We start from the raw sequence: 15,824 nt of genomic DNA on the forward strand, positions 1-15,824 counted from the left end.
TGCAGCTAACGGTAACACAAACGTCCAGCCGCCTGTGGTTTCACGCAGCAGGTTCACGGAACATGAAGCTCCGGCTGGGTGGATGAGCCTTTTTTTAAAAACATGAGTGGGGATGTGTGCGGAGTTTCAGACGACATGGATTACCAGATTTTACAGGTTGGTGAAGACGGCGTTCACAGTTAGTTAGCGGTGCTGCTGAGCAGATCAGCTCAAAGTAACGTTAGCGACAAAATGTTGACGCCGGTCAGGTAAGGTTATGCTCCAAACACTTTACACAATTATTTTTTTAATCCTGAGTTTGGTTTACCGGCGTCGACAGTGTGTTGGAAATAAGTGTGTTTTGGTGTGTGCGCGTGTGGGTTTTTTTTTTTTGTTTGTTTGTTTTATCGAGAAAACCTGCTAAGCTCAAACGCCCTGGTACTATAACCATTAAAAGGTTGTATTGTCCAGAAGTGGTATTATCAAATAAAAAATAACCTGGAGCACAGTGACCACTATTGCCATTTTCTATTAAAAATATTTAATTTTTATTTTGTTTCTGCTAAATAATGCTTCAGCTATAGTGGGGGTCATACTTTATGAATAAAGATAAACCATGGAGAAATGATGTCAGAATGTTTCTGATCGAGTAAATTGAATACTTAACACATACCTGATATTAATGGGGTTTTTTTTTTTTTTTTTTTTAAACGTACAAAAATGACAATAAAACAGGACACATTAAAAGGAGAGCTGTACAACAGATACATAAAATAATACTGTGTCATGGTATAAATTATATTGTCAATTAAATTCCTTCTAGAGGAATTTAATTGACTAATTTTCTCCAAATGGCCTAAAAGCGCCTCTCACTAACACTGTGTACTGTCTGGCTCAGGCTGTGTGCGATGAGGATACCTTGTCTTCTTCCTCCGTGGGGATGTCAGATTTGTCTGATGAAATCCTGCTATGCATCCTGCGCCATATTCCAGTGTGTGACCTGCTGCTGAATGTGGCAAATGTCTGCCAGAAGCTTAACACGCTGTGCCATGACAAGACCCTGCTCACAAATGTCAGCCTGTCTGAGGATTATTGGGTAACTTAATGCAATATTCAAGTTCATGTATGTGTACAACTTTCCATGTATTTAAAAAACATAAAATGCCTCTGTAACATCAAGTTGTATTCTAATGAAACATTAAATAGACTCTGTTCTTTATTTCTCTCCAGGCTGATGACTCATTGGTTCGACGCATACTAAAGCAGCTGGCCAATCATGTGCAGTCTCTGAGCCTGAATGGCTGCTACTGGCTATCTGGCTCCACCATGGAGCACATCGCACGCTGCAGAGGAGTGACGCACCTAGATGTTACCGGTTGTCGCATCACTTCACTTCGCCTGTCCCGTCTCCTCTCCTCCCTCGCTTCCCTCAAATCCCTCGCTTTTGACGTGACACCAGGCTTCAACTCTGCTCAGCTCAGCTCAGAGGCGGTGGATGCACTGAGCCGCCTGTCGGAGCTTAGGCAGATGCTGTTGACACCAAGCTACGGTGTAGTGCCATGCTGTGCCCAACTCCGCAAGTAAGGATGTTGGCCCTGACCCAACTGTGTTTTTTGATCCCTTCCCTCCCTAAACCCCCTTCAAATGCTTAGGAGCGGCCCTCTTCAAAGTCTAGAAATATTTGGACAATGTCACAGTTTTTATAGGTTTTGGCTCTCTGGACCACCATACTGCGTTTCCTTGAGGTGTTCTGCCAGTCCTTTAATACAGCCACTCTCTGATAGGTTTACTTTGATTTTTCTTTGATCTGCTTAATTTTCATGACATAACGAGGGAACGTGTCTAATTAAATAAATCTATAAATATCCTATAAAATGGCTGTCATTTGTAAATTATGTGACAGCTGTGAGTCTTTGGCTTAAAAAACAAAAATGTATGATATTTAAATGATACAGTGTTGTGTCCATTTGCTTGTCGTTGCACCGTAGGCTGATGTTGCAGTTTGACATCCCAGATGTGACCAAAGAGGGTGTCGGCGTTTGCTGTCAGTTAATGGTCGGTCAGAGCAGCGTGCCACATTACAAACAGCTTGAGGAGTTCACTGCCAGGCTGGCTCCAGGAGAGGTGAGTATGTTGGGGCTTATGTCCATGAAACCTGTTCCTATATGGGCTTTAATTAACGCGTCTGTGTTGTCATGTTCTTAGGTAAACCAGACCCTGCTCCTCCTATACCTGGCAGTGTTCAGCGTTAACGTTCCGAAGCATCTCAGAGTTTTCCTTGTGTCCATCCCCGGCCCAAACCCGGCTCCCTGGCCTGCTGCTCCCTCGGTGGCTCAGAGCTTGGGTGAGCGGGGCGACCTGGTTGCCCTGCAGCTCCCTCGGTCATGGCTGGACTCTGCATCGCTAAAGCAAGCTCTGGAAGGAAACAGCCCCAAACACCTTAGCTTCAGCCGATGCCCGGCATTGTGGCCACAGGTGTTCCAGTCGCTGTTGAACGGGGGTGTAAGAGACGCCACGCAGCTGGTTAGTCTGAATCTGAGCGGGATCAACCACGTTCCTTATTCGGAGTGCAGGATTGTGGAAGATCAGCTGGCTGCTGGGACAATGAGCCAGCTGGCAGACAGCTGTTCCAACATTAAATACCTAAACTTGATGCACACACATTATCATCATGAAAACTCACCTGGGCTGGAAGGGGAAACCCACCTGTGTGCCAGCTTGGCCAAATTCAGACACCTGCTCTCCCTCACGCTCCCTGCCTGCGCCCTGTCAGATGGTTTAAATACAAATCACACGCAAATGCAGAACACTCATCTCTCTCCGCTTTTCCAGGGATTGAAGAAGGTTCCTCGTGTGGGCCTCCAGAATTACAAGGCTGCCTCAGAGTCCTCTGTGTCAGGGGACAGCACATCGGGGCTCGCTTTGCTGTTAGCTGGCTGCCTTTTTTTAGAGACCTTTGAGCTTATCGGTCCAGGCTTTGCTTCCACACTGCCTCGGCTTGAGCCGTGCACTCGTGCAAGCGTGGAGCCTCGTGGCATGTGCGCTTGGGCACGAGGAATTGGAGACGCACATTTGGCGGTGCTTGAGGCTTTGCCTCAATTGCGTCGCCTGACTCTGGCTGGTCTTCCTGGAGTTCTTAGGGGAACGGGACTAGTACAGCTGGCAAAGCAGTGCAGAGACCTGCGAGTATTATCCCTCGCCAATCTGGGTTCACTGAAAACCATGAACTACACCGCTGCCTTGCTGGACACACTTAAACAGTGCACGCAGCTACAGGAGCTCAGGTAAGAAGATGACTTTGTGTTCGCTTTGTTTATATAATAGTATGAAGTATGCTCATAGTATGAAAATGTGCTTTAAAACTGTCTGATTTCATACACCTGAAGCAAGAACATTAACATCACTTAAATATTATTGATATTTATCTTTCTTTTTCCCCCCTATAGACTGTTAGGTTCATATATCCAAATGAGAGGATCTCATCTAAGAAGCACTAACCTGTATGACTGTCCAGCAGAGAGTTGGCTCAGTTTTTTTTTTCTGTTAGTTTGGAGAAAAAAACATTAAGGAAATAAAATTTACCCAAAATTTAAAGTTGACCAAATTGACCTGCCCTTGACTCTCTTCAATCAAAGCATTTAATGTTAATTACCTGTCAAGTGTAATTTGTGAATTATGTTTTGGTTTTGAGAGGCTTTTAAATAAATAGGATATTCACTTTCCAGTTGTCCAATTGGTTTATATCAGGGGTGGGCAACTCCAAGCCTCGAGGCCCAGTGTCCTGCAGGTTTTAGATGTGTCCTTGATCCAAAACAGCTGAATCAAATGGCTAACTTACCTCCTTAACATGTCTTGTAGTTCTCCAGAGGCCTGGTAATGAACTAATCATTTGATTCAGGTGTGTTGACCCAGAGTGAGATCTAAAACCTGCAGGACACTGGCCCTTGAGGCCTGGAGTTGCCCACTCCTGGTCTATATTTTACTCTGAACTGGAACAAATCTCAAACAGACTGTTTCTACTTTTAATTCTGACTGAAGACATGTCTGTTCAGATTTTTGTCTTTATACCAGTCCAACCAGTCTACATGTGTTTTGTGGACTTGGAGAAGGCATTCGACCGTGTCCCTCGGGGTGTCCTGTGGTAGGTGCTACGGGAGTATGGGTTGTCTGGCCCATTGCTACGGGCCATTCGATCCCTATACAACCGTTGCAAGAGCTTGGTTCGCACTGCCGGCAATAAGTTGGACTCGTTCCCGGTGGGTGATGGGCTCCGCCAGGGCTGCCCTTTGTCACCGATTCTGTTCATAATTTTTATGGACAGGATTTCTAGGCGGAGGGCTTTCACTTCGGTGGCCTCAGAATCTCATCTCTGCTTTTCGCGCATGATGTGGTTCTGTTGGCTTCATCGGGTGATGGCCTCCAAGTGTGAAGCGGCTCCAAATCTGAGGCCATGGTTCTCAGCCGGAAAGGGATGGAGTGCCCACTCCGGGTCGGGGATGAGTTCCTGCCCCAAGTGGAGGAGTTCAAGTATCTCGGGGTCTTGTTTGCGAGTGATGGGAGAAGGGAGCCGGAGATCGACAGACGGACTGGTGCTGCGGACGCTGCACCGGTCCGTCATGGTGAAGAGAGCTGAGTGTAAACGCGAAGCTCTCAATTTACCGGTCGATCTACGTCCCTACCCTCACCTATGGCCACGAGCTGTGGGCAGTGACTGAAAAAACGAGATCGCGAATACAAGCGGCGGAAATGAGCTTCCTCCGAAGGGTGGCTGGCCTCTCCCTTAGAGATAGGGTGAGAATTTCAGCCATCCGGGAGGGGTCAGAGTAGAGCTGCTGCTGCTCCTCCACTTCAAAAGGAACCGGCTGAGGTGGTTTGGGCATCTGACAAGGATACCTCCTGGGCGCCTCCTGGGTGAGGTGTTCCGGGCATGTCCCACCATCAGGAGGCCCCGGGGCAGACCCAGGACACGCTGGAGAGATTATTTCTCGGCTGGCCTGGGAACGCCTTGGTGTTCCCCCGGATAAGCTAGAGGAGGTGGCTGGGGAGAGCACGGTCTGGGCTTCTCTGCTTAGGCTGCTTGCCCCGGATAAAGCGGAAGAAGATGGATGGATAACTAACCACGTGCATCTGTTTCTTAGGTTGGAGCAGCCCTACCTGAATGCGAACGCGTCGTTCTTCGAGGCTTTGTCCTGCTGCTCCCGACTGCAGCGCGTCTGCCTTATCTCACGCTGTGGCACTTTTGACCCATCAGCTACAGAAACTTTCATGGAGCGGTGCTGCCATGTCGTCATGTGCCACATGTTCATGGGCGGCACCTTAGTGATGTGTCGCACGCTGCAGAAAGCTCTGCTGGACAGGTTGGTGACTGTGTTCATGTATTTAAAGCTAGGGGGCATATTCTGTCAAAAGTTTTACCTGTGGGGTCTTTTCACTCGTTTTGTGTGTTTTCTGGCTTTTTTTTTTTTTTTTTCTTCTTCTTTTTTTTCCTTCTTAAGGTTCTCAGCAGAGCGCCCGGCACTCAGTGTGGTCATCTATCCGTTACAACACGAAGACCTACCCTCGGTCATCAGAGAGATCCCATTAACACTGCTGGACCGGATCACTTTGTTTCAGAGCCACGTGGCTCAACCACCACATTTATCACCATTGTGACCTCATCAGGATGCTTTAGTGTGATTGGTGCTCAGCAATTGAGGTGCTCTCATCATTTTTTTTTTTTTTTTTTTTTTCTCTTGCACGAAATAAAATCCACAAATGATGCTGAGACTGAATGTCATCAGCACCATGATTTCTGTTTGTGTGCTCCACGATTGTTTACATTTACACCGGTGATCATCTTTCCAAGGGAAATAGACTCACTCAGGCTCACGGTTCGTTTCAGGATGTTTCAGATGCACTGCGGCTCTGTGACGGTTGTGGCTTCTCTATCACAAATCATTACAGTTCCTTTAAAATGAAGTGCCAAAATGGATTTTAGGATGCATTTGTATTTTAAACTTTGTACCAAATATCATAATAAAGTCTGTATAAATAATTTTTAATCCTTGTGTGCTGCTCTTCCATTCATGTCAGGCTGTTATTTTTTTTAAAGTAACTATAGTGGAATAGCACTGGAGGTAGCTCTTTTTTCTTTTTTGTGTTTCAGTGTACTCAGTTTGAGACAAAATAATATATTGACATCTCTTTCATTTCAATATTCTCTGAGAACACAAAATTGGGTGGCGATTTGATTTATTTGATAAGTTATCATATTCATACTCAATTACCTTTTTATAAAGTGTATTTGGGATACAGACTTTTTTAACACCATGTACAAAGTTCAAAATGAATTGGAAAGAAGCAGAAAGTCAAAATGAATCATATTTAATGTTCATGGAACACCATTTACAGTTAATTACTGCCTTTAATCTTTGACCCACAGAGCCATCAGCAGGAGCTCTACTCAGACCTTTATTACAGCCACTTAAAGATGGAACTTCTTGTGTGATATTGGGCTCACCTACAGCAGTGATGACCGCAGAGAATATCATGCCATCACCCTGACAAGCTGTGTGGCTGCATGAATATGAATCATGTCCTTCACCGTCAGTCTGAGTCAAACAAAGCACACAGAAAGTGAGTGAGTAGCCATGGATACCCATCAGTCTGTGTGACTTGGTCAGGAACTATGACACACTAAAATTTACTGTAGGTAGGCTAGATGAGCGGGAAAAGACCGGTCGCCACCTCTCCTTGGTTACATTTTCAGGTTTTTTCTTTTCATTGTTGAAAAATACTTGCTCGTGGAGGGTTGTGTGATTGTTGGGGTTTTCTCTGTATTATTGTAGGGTCCATGGGACAATGATATACAGCACCTTTAGGGGACTGTTGTTCTAATTTGGCAAAATAGAAATAAAACTGAATTCAACTGAAAAATTGAAGATCTGTCCACATTCACACATCTGTAAACTCCAACAGCTGCAAAATCTTTCCAAACTTCTTGGTGTCTGTGATTTCAGTCGCAGTCTCAAAAACACTCCGAACACTGCCGAAGCTGTCTCTCCTACACTGGGGTTGTAGATTTCTGATTTTTCTGATCAGCCACAGCAGCGAGTGCCATGCTGACCTTTTAATAATAAAGACTTGAAGAAGAGAGAGACATTTTATTTTCTTCAAAGGCAGCTTCAGGGTGCCATAAAGGCAGATTATTTTCACCAAGAGTATTTGACTTTTGTTGGTTTTGGGTAATTTGCATGATTAAAAATTAAGATCCAAATGTATGTATCTACAGGGATTGTAACAGGAAACAGGTGCACTGCTCTCCACATCACAATTCAGTGCTTTGTCTCAAAATAACAGCAAAATGCAGAACTTAGAAAACCCCCAAAATACTTAGTTCCTTAATTTCAAATAAAAGCTAGCATTAAATTAAAAATGTTCATGAAAATTTTAATTTAGCATTTTTAAAAGTAATGAAATTAATCACAGCTTCAACATATACACTCACTTGCTGCAATGAACATTCATTCTTTAATTTATTATTCATACCTTTTTTGCACTTTTTATCCACTTTAAACTTTACTGTGTTGTGTTTAGTCGTGCTTAGTGTCGACGTGGGACACTTTTCAAACTTTGTTGTGCTATTGTACTAACTATGACTGTGCAATGACAATAAAGAGTTCACAGTGATGGAAACATTCCTCAGAGATTTTGGTCCATGTGGACATGACAGCATCATACAGTCGCTGCAGATTATTCAGCTGCACATCCATGATGTGACTCTCCCGTTTTACCACCAAGGTGCTGTACTTGATTGCTATCTGGTGACTGTGGACTCCATTTAAGTCCAACTCACCTTTAACTTAACTCTAAATCTTCAAGAAATCACTTTGATGACCTGAGCTTTGTTACATGGTGTGTTATCCTACTGGACGCAGCCATCAAAAGATGGGTAAAGCCTAGTCCCAAAGGGAAAAACAATGTCAGCCATAATACTCAGATAGGCTGTGTTAAAGTGATGCTCAGTTGATGCTAAGGGGCCCTAAGTTTGCCAAAAAATACTCACCCACACTTTTACACCATCCCTACCAGTCCGAACTGTTATAACTAAACATATCTGTTTATGCCAAATTGTGAACCTACAATCTGAATGTCACAGCAGAAATCAAGACTCCTCCGCTCGGAAAATGTTTTTGTAATCTTCTCTCGTGCAGTGTTGGTGAGCCTGTGCGAACTGTAGCCTCGGTTTCCTGTTCTTAGCGCACAGAAGTAGCACCTGGTGTGATTCTGCATACCTTGGTTGTAACGACTGGTTATTTGAATCACTGTTGCCTTTGTATCAGCTTCATTCTCCTCTGCCGCTCACAGAATATTTTCTCAGACCATTCAGTGTAATAAAAAGAGATGATCGTGTGGGAAAAGCCAAGTTAATCAACAGTTTCTGAAACACTCAAACTATCCCACCTGCCACACTTGAAGTCATGTAATGCTTGGTTTGAACTTCAGCTGGTCATCTTGACCACATCTACATCCCTAAATGCGCTGAGTTCCTGTCATGTGATTGGCTGGTCAAGTATTTGCGTTAACAAGCTTTAGCCTATTAAACTGAACTTGGAGCCCTCTGCTGAAATAATACCATAGTGTGACATGCTGCTGTATAGCTTTCCTTGCAAGGGTAATAATGCTGACTAAACTATCCTGCCTATTCACTTGAGGGTTTATTACCTGTTTCATTTATGCCTTGCTTGACCCCACCTGACCCGCCACTTAGATATTAACTAGAACATTTCCCTGGATGTTTAGTAAATAGAAAGATGTGGCTTTATCCTTCACCTCATTTCACCCCGTTCAAAAGACGGAAAATGTACTTTCATAGCCAGCTGGGGGCGATATCAATCTATCTAAAGATAATGTGAAGCCTAAACACCACACAGGCGTACTAACATATTGTCGATGTAGTCGATCGAAGTATGCCATCCTTAATTAACTAGACTGGTATTTTTCAACAGTTTATGTAAACCGTTAATATAAATATACTTCTAATTAAACTATTAAATTTGTTAATTTACTCCAACGATCTAAAAATAATCCCCCAAAAAGACGCTCATAATTATATTTGTATATCTACTATTAAGGTCTGGGCAAGTTTGTGTCATTGAAACATCGTGGTTGTACTCAGCTTGTCAGCAGCTAGTTAGTGCAACTTTAGCTAGCCTTTGTAGCACATTTTGTAGTTTTCTCACAAAAGGAAGAAACCTGACATGATCCGTTAGCTTTTAACCAGCTCGCTAACACTAACAAACATGCTGACGTCCGTCGCCTGTTCGTGTGTGCGAAACGGGAGGAAAATATCGCTTCCTGCTGCCAGGCTGTGCACATTTTCAACCCTTAGGAAGTCATCAGAACCGCTAACTCTAACAGGCAGACGGGATGTGTCACAGCACCCTTTATCCTTATCCAGGCTTCTCACACACACTCCCTGGCATCCTAGGCCCGTGTGTCTGTCAGCCCCCTCCCGAGGAGACGCGGGCCCACTGGACTCCCCCTCTGAACCACTTGAATGGGAAAACTTCGGCTCTCTGTCTACCGACATGGCCTCCAGGAGGTCGTTCAGGAAAAGCAGCCCAGGCCTCCGGGACCTGCAGTACCGGGAAGACGGAACCGGGAACGAAGAAGAGCGAGAAGACGCCGGTAAACCTCAGAGGAGGCTCGTGAGGAGAAATACACCGTACTGGTACTTCTTACAATGCAAAAAGCTCATCAAAGAGAACAAGGTTAGTGTGGCTGAGCAGTTTTATGTTAACTACTGTTCTTTCTCTACTTCTTCTTCTTCTTTGTGTTTAACTTGGCAACCAACGTAAAGGAGCATTCTGTTCTTTCTCTTCCCTGCTGATGTGTTTATAACCCTCCTCTGTGCTCTCACAGCTACAGGAGGCTCTGGATGTGTTCAGCAGAGACATGCTGCAGGGAGAGAGGCTGCAGCCGGAGGAGTACAACTACACGGTCCTGATAGGAGGCTGTGGACGAGCTGGACAGCTGAAAAAAGCCTTCAAACTCTACAATGATGTAAGCATCTTTAATTTGACCAATTGAAATGAGATGTCAATGTGCAAGGTACACTCTAACTCTAAGTTAAAATGTTCATGTTTGACAGTTTTAGAGTGGTGTTGATTCAGGTGCTGCAGTTTCCAGTTGCTGAATTGTGATGTTTGCAGATGACGTTGTGATATGTAGTGAGGCTAAGGAGCAGGTGGAAGCAAGACAGGAGATGTGCAAGGAGTAGAGAAGGTGAATGCCTGGGGTCAACAATCCGAAGCAACAGGCAGGGTGAAAGATTTAAAGGGAAGGTCTAGAAGAGCTGCTATGGTGTATGGTTGGGAGACGGTGGCTCTGACTAAAGATAGGAGTAGTTCAAGGTGGCAGAGTTGAAGATGCTCTGATTTTCATCAGTAGTGACCAGGATGGACAAAATTCTAAATGTAGTGTATCACAGGGACAGCTCAGGTGAAGCAATTTGGAGACAAAGTTAGAGAGGCAAGACCGAGAGATGGTGGATGTAGTGAACAAAGGATGTTGAAGATGGAGCTGCCAGCGGGAAACAAGGAAGACCATAGAGAAGATGCGTGAATATGGACCTCGCTTTAAATATCCACAAGAAGAGACTAAGATTAATACAAATGATTTGTACAATTGAACTGCCCCACATACCAGCTACTACAGCCATCAAAGTTACTATAAATTTATTTGTATGGCAGTCAAGATTTAATGAGAAACATTACTTTGCCAACAGGCTGCCAATCCCTCCATCCTCCAGATTTGTGTCAGGAAAAGTGTGGCTATAATCAAAGAACAGATTCTAGTATTTTTAAAGCTTCAGACACTGATGCAAGACTCCCATGTGTTTGTGTGTTAAAATAAATTGAAGTCTTATTTCAAATTCAGAGGGGTTAAAAGCTTGGGGACTGCTTTAGTCCACTAATGCCATAGAAGAGCCAGCTTTCACAATCAGTTTAGTTTCATTGTAGATGTTTTTTTTTATATTTAAGTGTGTTATTCATTCTTGTCCTTTATTCTGACAGATCGTTATACACAGTCAGAAACCCTTTCTGTAATTATTTGTGTTTATTTATTTTTTTCTCTCCTAGATGAAGAAGCGCGGTCTCACTGCTAACGATGCAACCTACACGGCGCTCTTCAACGCCTGCGCCGAGTCGCCTTCAAAGCAGGCTGGCCTGCAGCAAGCGCTGAAGCTAGAGCAAGAGCTCCGTCGCAAAAACTACCCTCTCAGCACAATCACGTACCACGCTCTTCTGAAGGCGCACGCCGTCACCAACCACCTTCAGGCCTGCATTTATACGCTCAGGGTAGGACACACAGCTGCATGTTTATAAGGGAGGAAACTCATCCATTGTCACCAAATTGTGTCTTATTCTGGGTTTGTGTGCATTTTGTAGGAGATGCTGGAGAATGGTCATGCTGTAACTCAGGAGACATTTCACTACCTGCTGATGGGCTGCTTGAAGGAGAAAGAGGCAGGATTCAGGCTGGCGTTACAGGTACGTAATACTTAAGTGTGGGATGTTTTTAGGAGTAAACTTTAAAATAGCCCAACCAATGCCAGCTCTCGTTGATCTTAAGAATCTGACAATGATACATCAGGTGGTCATTAAACAATATTGATACTTGCTACACAAATAAGCTCATTCGTAATGTTCCTTTCAGGTGTGGCGCCAGATGCTGCGGTCAGGGATTCGTCCTGACTCGCACAACTATACCCTGCTCCTGAGAACTGCCAGAGATTGTGGACTTGGCGATCCTGCCTTGGCCACTGCTGTTCTGCTGGGGACTGACTGTGAGGGTCAGAAAGGGAGCAAGGATGCGTCGGAGTCCAGGTGCAAGGCTGTGATAGACATCGACCTACTTGAGAGACAGTTATTTATCCAGCCTGAGCAGAAGGAAGACAGCAGTGAGACGCGACTCAGACATGACTCAGCCCATATGATACCGGTCAGGCAAACAGTAAATGCCCGATTACCCGGAGAGTTAGTCGCCAACTCCTCTGCTCCTAACCTACTAGAACTTTTTGAGGGTAAAAGAGGTGCTGTGGTCTCCCTTGGCACTGTAGATAAAATGTCAGACAGGCTCGCCCTCATCGGTGGAGCTAAAGGTTTTCTAGAGAGGATGGAAGCTAACGGACTCAGTCCAAACCTCAGGACTCTGACCCTACTGGCCAACACGATGGAGCCAGGCTACCAGTCTCTGCAGGTGTTGTTGAAGGTCGCCAAACGGCATCAAGTGAAGCTTGATGTCGCGTTCTTCAACTCTGTGATTCACAGATCAGCGCGAGCCGGGGACTTGGACGAGGCAAAGGTGTGTGTGTGTGTGTGTGTGTGTGTGTGTGTGTGTGTGTGTGTGTGTGTGTGTGTGTGTGTGTGTGTGTGTGTGTGTGTGTGTGTGTGTGTGTGTGTGTGTGTGTGTAGCCATGTATGAAGTATCTGTTGTTTTTGTTTGTGACGTCCATCCTGGAGCAACTTCTTAGGTGAAATAGTGCTCAGAAAAACTGTTGTCTATCTGGTATTTGTAAATCTGGAGGAAGAAGGAACACAAATTTTAAACTTGGGTAAACGTTAACAAAAGTTGAGTTAGAAATGTTTAAACTGCGCGTGCTGTTTTTCACACACTTCTTTCACTTTTCAGGCTGTGCTGAGTGTAATGAGACAGCGCAATGTAAATGTGGATCTGCAGACATTTGGGTGCCTTGCATTAGCCTGTGACAAACAGAAAGACGGCCTTCAGTTGCTGAAAGACATAGAGGTGACAAAACATATGTTATTACACTAAATTTGGATGTTTATTGACCTGAATTCTGTCTCTGGCATTGTTAGTGCAGAACTCGCCCCCTGCTGGTCAGTAGAAAGAATGCAGGGTTTAGGTGCTTGTGCATCTTAGTTAACTTTGCTCTATGCGTTTTTCCTCAGGAAGCAGGACTGAGGCCTAACGTCCACGTGTTCTCTGCTCTGATTGGCCGAGCGAGTCGCAAACTGGATTACGTCTACCTAAGAACAATCCTTAAAACCATGAGTGACATGAAAGTCTGGCCTAATGAGGTCATCATCAGACAGCTGGAGTTTGCTGCACAATATCCTCCCAACTATGACCAGGTCAGCATGCACCCATCTATACTGTGCACATCTATAATGATTGGTACATGAGTGTTTCCCACATATTTAGAGTAGGCATATGCTCTTTTCAAATAATTATTAGACATTAGACACTTATACTCCTTTATAAGTTTTTTAATTCACAAATAAGTACCATATAATTAGCTGCCTCTTCAGTGAGTCTCTTATCACAGACTTCAGCTGGTGGCAAGCTCACTGAGGCTGCAGAGCAGAACAATTATTACCGGCTGCAGTCCAAAGCAGGCAAGTTGCAAGTCCAGCCAATGTTAAAATACACAGACAGACCAGTCAAGTAAAATCTAATTTGGAAACACGGGAATAAAAATCACTGTAAACTATGTTGCTCTAATTGAAGTGTGTATGCTGTCAATCTTAATGCCTCTCTGTTTACAGACTTCAGTGTAGTCTGTAAACAGACAACTTCTTCTCATTTTGTGGCACAACAAAGATCCAACTTGGAAGGTGACTGTATGACTCATGTTTCTCCTTTCACTCTGCTCCCCTCACTTTTTGGCACCCTCTCCCCTCTCTCTATCCCAGTACAAATCCAGAAACAACTATCTGGTCCAAATTGACGGTTTCCGTGGTTACTACCAGCAGTGGCTCAAGCACATGCCTGCTCAGAGCGCTGAGGAGGAGCAGGGAGCGCTGCAGTCCCAGACAGATGCTGCAGAGCTGAGAACAGAGGCTGCAGATGGGCTGACGGAGGCCCAGAGGAACCACAGAGCAGCAGCCAGGAGGTGTCATACTCGCAACAGGGACAGGAAGAGCAGCAGCACATCCGCTGTATGACTGAACTCCAGGAGATCATCACGACCACTCTTTTACCTGCTGCTTGTTCTGTAATAAACTTTATAACCCTGGATGGACTTGGATCAAAATAGTGGCTCGGGTTGCGTTATTCTTGAAAAACAGTGATGTCATTGTAATTTATGTTGCAGTTTCAAGTTTTTTGGCTTGTTTATTGAAAAATAAAACTTCTTCATATCCATCTTTTCAGTTATACTGTCATTTTAAAGGTACCCAACCAACCCATTGGCTTTCAGTGACCCACACTGGTCATAAAATTTGTGGATTTCGGGTTAACTGAGTATTAATATTGATCAGCGTTTCGATAAACAAACAGCAGTTTCATAACGTTGTTTGGTGTGAGGATTACCTGCATTTGTAAGCAAGTTGAGGGCCTTTGTTAAATGTGAGGTTTGTTCAGTTCATTTGTATGAAGAGTGCATTTTCAAAGTCAACTTTTATCCAAACGAACAGTAAGCGTGAACCTGATGACCCAGAGCTGAAGATAAATCATCTGGCAATAAGAGGCAAACGCATTTCTGATTTCTAAAGCAGCTATTCCCAGACTCGCTGCTTCAGCCCACTCAAACCTTTCATCAGTACAGGACTGTACTACTTTGTGTTTTAATGGATTCAGTTTGATCTCCTGTTGATTTGGTTGAGACTGATTCTGCAGAAATGGCTTATATTTCCGTTCAGTTTCAACCTTCCTCCTGTGCTGACTGCTGGACGAGACCGAAGCACAGAGGAGGAGAGGAGAGGTGTCTGGGCTGTATATGTGAAAATTACCTACCAGAAGTAGAAATTTTCATTTGGTAGGGAAAAATGTAAACATGTACTTTACTTTTATACAAGCAATCTTTAAAACAATCAGTAACATGAATACATCCATATCAGTTTATATATTTATACTGATCACTAACAGTGGTAAACCTGTAAGGGATCTGTGTTCAAGCTGCAAAGTGAAGGGCTGTGAGCGCAGGTCTGCTAAAGGAGGATCTCATACTATGCTCATTGATTCTCTATCTGACATTTTGCTCTGTAACATTCGCATGAGCAGTCTGCTAGAGGTCATTTTGTAGAACTTTGGCAGTGTTCCTCCTTTCACTTCTTCCACAAACCAATCCAGCTAATCTCCTGGTACTCCTTCATGCTTATTAGTCTGTGTTGTAAAACATGGCAAATTTTGTGATGGCACATACGGAGCACATACCTTCCTGGAGGAGCTGGAGTCTCTGCTCAACCTAAATTGGCTGCTAGTACTGTCTTATGTTACCAGCAGTGACAAGGACACGAACAAAGATCAAAACCAGAGAAAAAAGTCAGTCAGGAGCGATAAGGAGAGAGCAATGATCTGCAGCCATCGCCTGCAAAGTCACTTCCTTTTTGGGGGAATTGTCTTGGTGTTGCCTCTCCAGGTAACCTGGGCCCTGTACTGACAGGGAAGTTCATAATACCCGGGTCTCTTTTCCCCATCGGGATTCTCTCACCCTAACAACAGCAGTCAGCAAATAGGTTGAAGTCCCACGGTTTATTGATGTTGGCAGCATCTGATAAATCACATAATTTATGCATACTGAAAGTAACCTGCTATGAGAGGACAGAGTGCAGTAGCTGTGTATTAAAAGTGTTTAATGAATGGGTTTGGCATTTGAATATATCATTAAGGTCTGTTTGATCCCAGGAAAGAAAGGAAGGAAAGTGTTAGTAAACAGATTTACCAAGATCACAATTCTGGTAAAATCTGACAGATTATTATTGAGTATTTAATTTAATACATGTTATCTGCAGTGGTGTTTGACTGTCAGAGAGGAAGTAAAGAGTACATAGAAAAACTGGATTTGAACATGGTCCTGTCCGAGCATAGAGGTCGGACAGGAGGGAAGACGAACATTT

The 15,824-nt window shown here is 44.1% G+C and overlaps 2 protein-coding genes across 4 annotated transcripts; both read left to right on the top strand.

Moving 5' to 3' along the window:
- fbxl18 (F-box and leucine-rich repeat protein 18) lies at positions 1–7,367 on the top strand. 3 transcript variants are annotated; one of them, XM_006796174.3, is made up of 8 exons: positions 1–156; positions 878–1,075; positions 1,210–1,559; positions 1,968–2,103; positions 2,185–3,263; positions 5,118–5,336; positions 5,475–5,674; positions 6,401–7,367. In XM_006796174.3, exons 1-7 carry the CDS (start codon positions 103–105, stop codon positions 5,629–5,631), a joined length of 2,193 nt encoding a protein of 730 aa, XP_006796237.1. In that variant the 5' UTR covers positions 1–102; the 3' UTR covers positions 5,632–5,674; positions 6,401–7,367. The 3 variants fall into 3 exon arrangements, with proteins under 3 accessions (XP_006796237.1, XP_006796236.1, XP_006796238.1); XM_006796173.2 differs by lacking the exon at positions 6,401–7,367 and having other exon boundaries at positions 5,475–6,072; XM_006796175.3 differs by lacking the exon at positions 6,401–7,367 and having other exon boundaries at positions 110–248; positions 5,475–6,072.
- A 1,750-nt stretch (positions 7,368–9,117) lies between these two features.
- Positions 9,118–14,096, top strand: ptcd1 (pentatricopeptide repeat domain 1). Its single transcript, XM_006796172.3, has 8 exons — positions 9,118–9,731; positions 9,883–10,023; positions 11,103–11,321; positions 11,412–11,513; positions 11,680–12,327; positions 12,655–12,771; positions 12,936–13,118; positions 13,680–14,096. Exons 1-8 carry the CDS (start codon positions 9,261–9,263, stop codon positions 13,929–13,931), a joined length of 2,133 nt encoding a protein of 710 aa, XP_006796235.2. The 5' UTR covers positions 9,118–9,260; the 3' UTR covers positions 13,932–14,096.
- Positions 14,097–15,824: the final 1,728 nt, after the last annotated feature.

The sequence above is a fragment of the Neolamprologus brichardi genome, chromosome 6 (genome assembly GCF_056152115.1).
Source record: "Neolamprologus brichardi isolate AB-2024 chromosome 6, ASM5615211v1, whole genome shotgun sequence".
Taxonomy (NCBI): Eukaryota; Metazoa; Chordata; class Actinopteri; order Cichliformes; family Cichlidae; genus Neolamprologus; species Neolamprologus brichardi.

Excerpts from the sequence above, each read along its gene's own strand:
- fbxl18 (XM_006796174.3), top strand. The coding sequence starts at position 103 with ATGAGTGGGGATGTGTGCGGAGTTTCAGACGACATGGATTACCAGATT. Across the intron at positions 157-877 it reads TGGATTACCAGATTTTACAG|GCTGTGTGCGATGAGGATAC; the intron begins GTTGGTGAAGAC and ends TGTCTGGCTCAG. Across the intron at positions 1,076-1,209 it reads GCCTGTCTGAGGATTATTGG|GCTGATGACTCATTGGTTCG; the intron begins GTAACTTAATGC and ends ATTTCTCTCCAG.
- ptcd1 (XM_006796172.3), top strand. The coding sequence starts at position 9,261 with ATGCTGACGTCCGTCGCCTGTTCGTGTGTGCGAAACGGGAGGAAAATA. Across the intron at positions 12,328-12,654 it reads GGGACTTGGACGAGGCAAAG|GCTGTGCTGAGTGTAATGAG; the intron begins GTGTGTGTGTGT and ends TTCACTTTTCAG. Across the intron at positions 12,772-12,935 it reads AGTTGCTGAAAGACATAGAG|GAAGCAGGACTGAGGCCTAA; the intron begins GTGACAAAACAT and ends GTTTTTCCTCAG.